We start from the raw sequence: 10,580 nt of genomic DNA, 5'->3' as shown, positions 1-10,580 counted from the left end.
ACAGCACATGATAAGTTACAGATGTAATAGGATTTGGTTACTAAATGGTGTAACGAGTGAGGGAGAGGAAGGAAGGACTTGAATGGGACTTAGGTTTCTGGCCTGAACATCTGAAGATACTGATGCCATTAGCTGAATGGGAGTACAGGATTGCTTGTTTGTGCGTGTGTGTAATAGAAAAAGTGGGGCAGGGGGTAAGGAATGACTTTTGTCTTGTCTCAAGTGCCTGTGGACACCCGTGTGGTGCTCTACAACTGGACAGTTAGGGTATGCCTGGGGACATTTCTTGGTATAAAGAAAAGGAATACTCTTGTAATGTGAACAGCTCATTTAAATAGTGCTCAACCATTAGCGCCCCAAACCCTGAGATAGTTATTGCCTCGCTAGCAGTAAAAGCTTGATTACAGCCCCTGACTGATGACGGTGTAAAGGGCCTGGGTACCCACAACTTCTACGGGCAAAATATTAATTGTGATTAATTATCGTGTGGCACTATACAAAGACTAGATGATTTACTGTGGCTTCTGGAGGGCGCTTGCTTGGTTTTTCGCCGCAGCCCTCAGAGAACGGGAACTGGACAGCTCCCCGGGTGGCCTTCGGCCCTTCTGGGATCAGAGCCGCCCAGCCGCGAGCAGTCTCCAGACACGTGAGACTGGGCCTTCGGGCCCACTAGGCCAAGGGTGGTTCGACCTTGGGCGGAGGGCACTTCCTTCCTTCTTCCGCGCTCTCGGACCCCGGCCCCGTCGGGGCGGGCGGGGCGGGGCTGCTCCGAGGCCCCGCCGCCGGCCCCGCCCCGCTTGCCGGCCGCCGCCGGCTCCCTCCGGCCCGCGGTGCGGTGCGCGCCTGCGCCTGCGCCAGCCCTCGCCTCGGAGCAGCCATGATGGTGGGTGTCCGCCGCGCCGAGCCCCGGGCGCGCGGTGGGGGCGGCGGGCGCGGGGCGGGTGCGGGGGCCGCGCCGGCCTGACACTAATGTCTCCCCTTATGTCCCCCCCACTCCATCCTTTCCCCGGCGCGGCGGGCCCCGCCGACCTCGCAGGAAGGCCTGGACGACGGCCCCGACTTCCTCTCGGAGGAGGACCGCGGAGTAAGTTCTGCCTCCTTCTGGCTAGCGGGACCCTCCCTCCCCCGCCTTGGTCCAGGGGTGTGGTACGGGAGATGGGTGTCTCCGGTCGCGCGGCACCCCCTCTCCGCCGGCCTCCTTTCGATTTCCTCGCCGCACCGCGCCCCGCCCTCCTGCAGCCCTTCCTCCCTTGGGGCCGTTCGGTTCTGATTTCCCGGGGACCCGCGGCCGCTCTTGGCCCCCGCCGCGGCTCCGACTCTTCTGTGGACCTCCTTCCCCGCCCGGTCCGGCTGCAGGTGGGGAAGTGGAGGTGGAGGCCGGAGCTGGACACCCGCCGCCACCACGTTGGGGACTATGAAAACCCATTGTCAGACCTTCCTGCCGGCACCTTCAATTTCCCCTTGGGGGGACCTCTCGAACCCGCCCTTGCCCACCCTTCTTTTCCTCTAAAACATTACAGTACGGGGTTGTTCTAAATTACCCTTTTGCACGGGATTTTACAGTCGCCGAATCTAAACTCTTCTCCAGTATCCTATCAGATTTTGTAAAGTGCTGGTAGTCCACAGTACCTTTACTTTTCCTAATGTCCAAAAAAATACATCTTTTGCAGAGATCCCTTGGTGGTGATTTGAGGCAGTGCATTTCAGTTCAGAAAGGGCCTTCAGGGCTGTGATTCCTCCCTCCCACGCTCTACCCCCATTTACCTTGGCCGAAGGGTAGTAATCTGTATAGTGCCTTGTACAAGTGAGCACTTGAAAAATATTGATACATGATGATTGCAGCTCAGCAACGTTCCATGGTTCCTTCACATTTAACAGTTTGCACTTTAGTTTTCCGTTTTGCTTTTACTTATTTATCTTAGACAATGTGAGAGACACGTCTGTTAGTCGATTTGGGGCAGGTGATAAAATATTCTTATAGGATGTTATTCCTGGTTTTTTTAAATAAGAGATAAGGTAGTTAGTATTAACTGATGACCTTTATAAAGTTTTAAAATGGTAAGAAAGATGCAGAAGGTGCTGCATATTTTTATAAACGATGAATTAATAAATTTCTCAGTTTACAGAAAAGCATCATTTAGAATTACTGGTTAGCATGAAAGCATCATGTAGGATTTCTGGTTATTTCTTAAAATTTTAGGTTCTAATGAATTTTAAGACAAAGTGCATGTGTATGAATGTGTATATGTATCTTCTGGGGTAGGTGAATCATAGTAATAGTCATATCTGGGCACTGTGTTAGCACTGTATAAGCATTGTTTCATTATATCCTCTTATCATCCTTGTGAAGCTTTTAGTATCCCCCATTTACAGATGAGAAATCTGAACCTCAGAGAAACTAAGTAAGTAGTCTGAAGTCACACAGCCAGTGAGTGAGAGAGGTGGACTTTAAACCATGTTGCTGACATCAAAGCCAGCGCACATATTTCTCAAAGTCGCCTTGAAACACTTGCATCAGAATCACCTGGGGTGTTTGAAAAACTAAAGTCAAAAATTTCTGGGCCCACCCTCTAGTAAATCAATCTCTTGAGGTAGGGAGGACAGATAAGTACTTTGTTAACAAGCAAGAAGATTCCATTGTACACTGAAGTCTGATTATGGCTGCACAAAGTTATCCTGCTATTTCCTCATTTCAGGAACAGAAATTTCAGGCCTGTTTAAATTTCCTTATATTGTGTTTGTCCTGATAGAAATAGATTGCCATAAATAGATTAGAACTTTTAGGCATTGCACTTTTAGTTTAGATTGTCTTGTTCAGCCTTTTAAGAAAGTCTTGATAGAGAAAAAGCATGCAGTACATATTTGATACAAATTGTAGGGGGGACATCACAGATTCAAAAATAATAGTGCAAGCATTTCATTCAAAGCAGTAAGTAAGCACAATTAAAGGCAGCATTTTTAAATACATTTTTAAGCAGGATTAAATTTTCATTATGATATTTGGAACAGAAGAGAGTCTTACAGCCTTAAGAATATACTGTTTTGTAAGAAACTTAAAAAGCAGACTTTAAGAATACACAATATTGAAAATTATTGGCCACTTTTTGATCTCTTCGGTTACACCTCTGCATAGTAGGGTATTTTTTTCTTTCCCAAAGGGAGGACAGTAACATATTATTTACTAAACAAATGAGCCCTTTGAACTGGACACATTTTGCTCTGATGTGCTTGTTAAATAGAGCAGTACATGCCAGCATGATGGCGTAATTCTCTTAGCATTTGATTTGAATTCTAAATAATATGTTTATTGTTTTCAGAATTACTTCAGGTGGAGGAAGTGCACCTCTCCTGGACTCCTAGCCTTGCTCCTCCCTCTTATTCCTTATCTTCATTAATGTCATCATTTGTAGTCCTTCATGCAAGAAGCTTCTGAATCATAACCTTCATCCCCATACTGAGGCCAGATAATTTCACCTCAGAAATGTTGTTAGCCCATCTTTCATTTATATGGCCGCAGTTAAGTTCCCTCTATCTCTTGCCTGGACTGTAGCAGTATCTGTCATTGGTCTGTCTCCAGGCTCTCTACTTTCCAGTCCAGACTGCACATGACTGGTAGTTACCTAACTGAAATGATTAGATCATATGGCACCAATAGTCACAAGCACTTATGGGGACCCAGTTCTTTTTGCAGTAAGGTCCAAACTCCTTATGCTAGCATTGAACACCATTCATAACCCTTTCTGGCTGACTTCATTTCTCAAGATGCCCCTGCCCCATACACACACACACACACACACACACACACACACACACACACACACACAATAGGCATATTCTAGTCTACTTGTCATTGCCCAACCACCTCTGCACTTTAATGTCTGCTTTATGCATGCTTCTCAGTGTTGTGGAGTGGTTTTTTTTTCCCTCACCTTTTTTTTCACATGAAATTTGACTTACCTTTTAAGACTTGGCCCAGATGTTTGCATTTTCTTTTGTACCTACTCAGCATTTAGCTTGAACATATTCCACATTTATTGATAGTTATTTCCGATAAAAACGTGACATAGACTTCGTTGGCAAAGGATAAGATGAATGTTGGCAGAGGAAGAAGAGAAAGTTCCTGCCCTGGGGCCATGGCAGTGTAGTGAGGAGCTTACCGGTGAAGTGCCCACCGTGGGAGCACAAAGGAGAGTGAAGACGTAATGGTAACTACACACTGATGAAGTGTTTGCTGCATACTAGGGACTTTCCACACATCAACTCAATTCTCACATCCCTGTGAAGTAACTGCTACTATTATTCCTACTTTGGAAAGGAAAAGTGAGGTTCAGAGAGATTAAATAACTTGCCCTGGTTCATACAGCCGGTATGAGCTGTATTCAAACTCAGGGAGTCTAGCTATAGGTACTGGGCTGTTAACCACTGTGCTGTTGCCTACAGGAGCTAAGCCTTAAATGTTGATTGTGTAGGCTCCCAGGGATGGGGAAGGCTTGCCAGCAGAGAGGATAACATGTAGGTAGGTCATTAGGTTCCACCTGGAGCACTTTTTCTTACTGGAAGCAGGAGTAGATTATGGGTAATACAGATAAAGTGCATAATGTGGGAAGTCCTGAGGGATCACCAGCTAGGAAGGACATATGCCCAGATGAAAATAGCATTGTAGATGACTCCGATGTGGAAGGTGGATTGCTTCTTCCTTGCAGAAAGCAGAGAAACCTGTTACCAGGCTTTTGCGGCAGTCCAGATGAGAAATGTTAAAGGTAGAACTAAGGCAGTGGAAGAAGGGATGAAGGAGGGGACATAGCAGAGAGATATTTAGGAGATAGAATGCACAGGGCATAGTGGCTGAATAAATACATGCGCTAGACAGAAGAGAAGGAGATGAGGAATATACGAGAGAATAGCAGAGTTAGAAGGTAGATAATAAGTTTTGGTTTTCAGGTATGTTGGATTTGAAGTGCCTGTGAAGTGTCTAATCCCTTCCCTGCCAAACTAGAAAGTAAGATCTGAAAGGGTGAAGATTGTGTCCTTTCATTGCTCTATCGCAAGCACATCTGACAGTGGTTGGCACGTTGAAGGCACTCAGTTGTTTAATAAGTAAATACATCCAGGTGGATATGTCTAGTTAGTAACTTGAAATTATGATTGGGAACTTAGAATAAGAGGTGTGAGTTGAAGGTATAAATTTCAGAGTTATTAGTCAAGAATGGCCAAGTTTGCCAACGCTAGATAGTACCCAGCGGGAAACAGCATTCACAGGCCAAGGAGAAGAAATGGACTAACTGATGGGGCTGAGATGAGTGGGGAGAAAATGAAAAGAGTCCCCAGAAGTTGAGAGAATTTTAAGGACATGGTCAGAATGATCACTGAGGCAAAATACCGAAGAGAAATCAAGAAGACTGCAAAGTATTGGATTTGGAAATTAGGTCCTCACTGTGTGGAGGTGTTGTGAGACCAGGGCTAACTTGACTAGAAGAGCAGTGTACAAGCAGTTTCTAGAGCAAACAGGCAGATTACCTGCTCAGGTAGCCGGAGAGCTCTGCTCTCCATGGGACACCACTCCTTCTGAGAATGCAGAGGAGATGGTGAGTACAGATCTATTTATAGAAAGGCTTATTGATGGGTCTGAGGGAAAACAGCTGCTAGTGTTTATTTCTTGGGGGTGTGGGAGACAGGGTCACTTGTTGAGCATAGGGCGGAAATGCAATCGAGGGTTGAGATAGTAAAGCTTTGGAGTGGTTGCTCAGGGAATCAGAAGGGGAGCTGAGCAGATTGGCCCTGGACTGTGGAATGGTTTTAAGAGTCTAATGCAGTTGGGAGAGCAATAATTTGTAGTGGACAAGCACAGACAGTTGTGACTTTTGCCACACTCAGCTCAAAAAAGCAAAGAAAGTTGATGATTGAATTGATCCTACATGTGGGAATTTGCAAGCCAAGTACGGCAAAAGAGCAGTGGGAGTTGACAAGACCAGCAAGAAAGGCATTGGAGTGACATCATGCGACTCTAGTAATGTTTTGTTATTCCTAGTATGATGGATGAAAGGGAATCTAGTTTCCAGAAAGTATATGTATAATCAACCGTTGATTTGACTGCTGAGTATACAGAATATCATAATGGAAATAATTTATTACAGGACTTCCAAAATCATAACTGGTTGTAAATCAACTACTTCAATAAAAATTTTTTTTAAACCGTAACTGGACTAGGAGTAAAATAGATTTAAATTTTGGCCTGAGTTAGTGAACTTAACAGAATTTCTGTCTGCTTCATGGGTTTTTTCACTGATTATACTGTAATTCCCTAGAAATAGTTTCTCAGCCCTGTTACGGTTCGTGCCTTTCTTTCAGGGCTGCAGTGAGCCAGAAGAATAGGGCCTGGGGGGCCACTGTAAGGATTAGGCTTTTCTCTAAGTGGGAACCCCTTAGGTTTTGAGCAGAGGAGTGATTTCTAGTTTAGTGGGATGGTTCCAGTGGCCCTATAAGGAGTATAGATTGAAGAGGGAAAGAGGCAGAAGCAAGAGACCAGTTGGGAGGCTGTTGCAATAATCAATTATTTTCCTTCTTCCTTCTTCCTCCATCCATCCATCCATCTCTGTACATGTACTTTTCTGGCAAAAGATTAACAGTTACGTTTTTAGGAGTGTCATAAGGTTGATACTTTAACATGTAAACACATCAGTGTAGTAAACTAATAGTGAATGTCCTCTTTACTAAGTAATTATATGTGAAGAATTAATCTATCAGCAGTAGGGCAGTGTCTTTAGATTATTTTTCTAAGGATAGTGTGTTTTGCTTAATCATTTTCTCTGCCTGGGCTTTCTCTTGACCATGACACAAGTGTTTAACCTAGCCAGTCTTTGACAAAAGGAAGTACAAAGTTTATTGGCCCAGATAAGGATTAAACTGGTGAATATAGTCCAGTTAGAATTTCCTCAAACTGACCTCACTACTTGCACAGTTAATTAAATGTTGATGATCACAAGTTGTTTGCTTTGACTCTTCCCCTTAACGAAAACTGTCTAAAATGACTGACTTTTCTGTAAACAAAGAAGAAAATCCACCTGGAAAATCTGTGTACATTTTATGTAATTAACACTAAATTTACAGGAATTCCCTGCTGTCCAGTGGTTAGGACTCCGTGATTCCACTGCAGGGGGCCTGGGTTCCACCCCGGTTGGGGAACTAAGATCCTGCAAGCCGTGCGTCATGACCAAAAGAACAAAAACAAAAAAAAAACCCACACACTAAATTTACAATATGATATTTTATTAAATCTAAGGCACAACTGATTGGAAGACATATTTTCCAGTGCTTTAATATGCTTTAATAAGGCATACAAGAGAGAATTTATCAAAGAGTTAGAAAGTAAGAAGTAGAGGAATAAAAGCAAAGGAGGGAGCTTCTGGGGCTGATGGAAATGTTCCATATCTTAATTATGGTGATGATTACAGGGGTGTAACCTACATATTTGTTTAAACTCTTCAAACTATATACTTAAAATCTGCAGCTCATTATATGTAAACTATACCTAAAAAATAAAGGACAAGACCAAAAGTGGTAAATGTATAATACAGGAATATTTTTTATTGATAAGTTACAATTTTAAAAACCCAGGTGTTTTACTATCAGACAAAACAAAGCAAAAAAAGGGGAACAGTGTATTTGGTATAAAAGGATAACGAAATGGAAGACAGAGAAATATTTTAATAATTTAAAATAATCTTTAATTGGAAGAAAAAATAACAGCCCTTCATATGTAGAAATCCTGAAAGGTGTGTTTCCAAATTGATGGCGCAACGGTTAAAAAAAAAATAAACCTGAAAATTAAAATATACTTAGAGATATGAAATCTGGCAAAAATAATCATTGAAAAGAAAATATTAGCATTTGAGATGAAGTTTTGACAGAATGTAAAGACAAAGACAACCTGGAAAATCTAGGCCGGTGTTCCCAAGTACAGTTTTTAAGGCTCATTCTGAAGATTCTGTTTTGATACGTCTGGGATAGGGTGTGGGATTCTGTATTTTTTAACAAGCATCCAGGTTGAGTCTTATGAGTTGTGTCTGAAAAATCCTAGACTAGGCAGTGAAAATAAGAAATGGAGAATTGCTAAGGTTATTATTCCAAAAACCATATGATAAATTTATGAGTTTCCTGTGGCTGCTATAACGAATTACTGCAAACCTGACGGGTTAACACAACAGAATTTATTCTCTCACAGTTCTGCAGGCCCGAAGTCTGAAATCACTATCACTGAGCTGAGATCAAGGTGTTGGCAGGGCCATGCTCCCTGAGGCTCTAGCGAAGAATTAGTTACTTATCTCTTCCAGCTTTCTCGTGGCTGCCTGCAATCCTTGGCTTGTGGCTTTACCACTCTAATCTCTGCCTCCGTAGTTAAGTTGCCTTCTCTTCTTTTGTCTGTGTCAAATTTCCCTCTGCCTCCTTCTTATAAAGATACATGTAATTGTATTTAGGACCCACCTGGATAATCCAGGATAATCTCCCCACCTTTTTTACCATATAAGGTAACATTCACAGGGATTTGGATATGGATGTCTTTTGGGGAGCTGTAATTCATCCCACCACAATAAACATCTTAAGAGTGGCCTGAATGTGAGTAAAGAGAAATAAGGAAACAGATTTCTTAAATTAGAATTAAGGTAAGGGGTTAGAGAACAGGTAGGAAGGACAGTTTGAAGACGTAAGACTAAATAAAAGCAAGAAAACCAAAGAACAAAGTACTCTCTAATGTTTCCAATACTTCAGAAGCAATGAAGATAGTTGGAAAATGAAAAAGAATACTCCTTTGTAATTCAAAACAACCTTTAAGTTCATTTCTTTTATCAGACAGTGGGCTACATGTAGCATTGAGTACAATAGCAATTTTTTAAACATTTTAAAATATTTTTATGTAAGTTTATAGTATTTTAAAAATATGATTACTGATTGAAATTTATTTTAATATAAACTTATTAAAGTTTTCATTAAAGGCCATGCAATTTAAATAGTGATTAATTTCTTCTGTGACTCTTAAGTTAGATTGTATGTAATGGTATTTATTTTTTAAAAACATGTCTAGTCAGTACAGAACCAAAAGAGCAAAAATGAAATAGTATGTTACTTTCATTACTAATAAACAACCCTATTTAATGGAAAACTTCACAAAATTCATCTTTTAATAAATCGCAAGATTTCTTAAAGGCTTATTTTTTTCCTATTTATAAAAGTAATACATGCATATTGTGGAAAGTTGGGAGAATAAAAGAATATACAAAGAAGCAAATCCACTGCAACTCACATTTTGTTGTATTTCCTATAAGCCTTTTATGTATGCATTTTTTAACATCTTTATTAGAGTATAATTGCTTTACAATGGTGTGTTAGTTTCTGCTTTACATCAAAGTGAATCAGCTATACGTATACATGTATCCCCATATCTCCTCCCTCTTTTCGTCTCCCTCGCACCCTCCCTATCCCACCCCTCTAGGTGGTCACAAAGCATGAGCTGATCTCCCTGTGCTATGCGGCTGCTTCCCACTAGCTATCTATTTTACATTTGGTAGTGCATATAAGTCCATGCCACTCTCTCACTTCGTCCCAGCTTACCCTTCCCCCTCCCCGTGTCCTCAAGTCCAGTCTCTATGTCTGCGTCTTTATTCCTGTCCTGCCCCTAGGTTCTTCAGAACCATTTTTGCATTTTTTTAAATATAATTGAGATCATAGAATAAACAATTTTGCTTCCAGCATTTTTTCCATTTACATTGTAATTGAAATTTGAAAAACTAATGACTAGGTAAGATTCCAAAGTCAGTCCTGGCTTTTACAACTAGAGTATTTGAAGCAAGCTACTTAGTTACACTTTAAATATTTCATATCTTTGCAGCTGGCTGAGACTTTATCTTTTAGTGTGTTTGCTTCTTTTGTAAATCTCCAAATTACCCAAAGATGTTAGAATGTTTATTTGTTTAAAGGGGAAGAAAAATGGGTGAAATTTAAGAATTATAAGTAGAATTATGATTAGAATTATATGTGGAGAAGTTTTCTCATAAATGGGTAAATAGAAATGGGTGTATAGAGTAAAATTTAATTTAGAAGAGTTAAAGAATACTGTAGAGTAAAATTTAATTCATATCACAGGAGTTAATTATTGAGTATTATATGTTATCTCTTTTTAGCGTTTTACATATACATAATACATATATGTAATATATTTAATTATCATTAATAGTTTTATTGTATATTCCTGAATTAAAATAAGCAATAGAGTTTAAATGATTGGCCAATATTCTTTTTATTATTTTTCTTGTTCTTAAAGGTAGATATATTTTAGAACACTTGAACTTTTAAAGGACCATCTTCTTGGAAAATAGTTTACTTTTTGGGTGAAACTGTAATAATGTTTAGCACATTGACTCATACAAAGCAAAGTATAGTTGCATGGTGTAGAATGAAAATTGGTTAAGATAATAACATACCCAAAGCATCTCCCCCCAAATAGATAGATAGATAGATAGGTACAGATATAGATATATAGAGTAAATGAACTTGAGTACTTTTTAGATTTCAGATTCTTTAGTTTC

The 10,580-nt window shown here is 40.7% G+C and overlaps 1 protein-coding gene across 1 annotated transcript in view; it reads left to right on the top strand.

Annotated features, from left to right (window-relative positions):
• Positions 1-798: 798 nt before the first annotated feature.
• SNX6 (sorting nexin 6) overlaps positions 799-10,580 on the top strand; it is a 53,289-nt gene continuing 43,507 nt past the window's right edge. The window contains exons 1-2 of the mRNA XM_029237255.1: positions 799-883; positions 1,037-1,084. Coding sequence (XP_029093088.1) covers positions 878-883; positions 1,037-1,084 — 54 coding nt within the window. The 5' untranslated portion in view covers positions 799-877. The remainder of the gene's footprint in view (positions 884-1,036; positions 1,085-10,580) is intronic.

Source organism: Monodon monoceros, unplaced genomic scaffold, assembly GCF_005190385.1.
Source record: "Monodon monoceros isolate NGI ecotype Baffin Bay Population unplaced genomic scaffold, NGI_Narwhal_1 Super_Scaffold_21, whole genome shotgun sequence".
Taxonomy (NCBI): domain Eukaryota; kingdom Metazoa; phylum Chordata; class Mammalia; order Artiodactyla; family Monodontidae; genus Monodon; species Monodon monoceros.
This window is presented reverse-complemented; position numbering and strand designations above follow the sequence as displayed.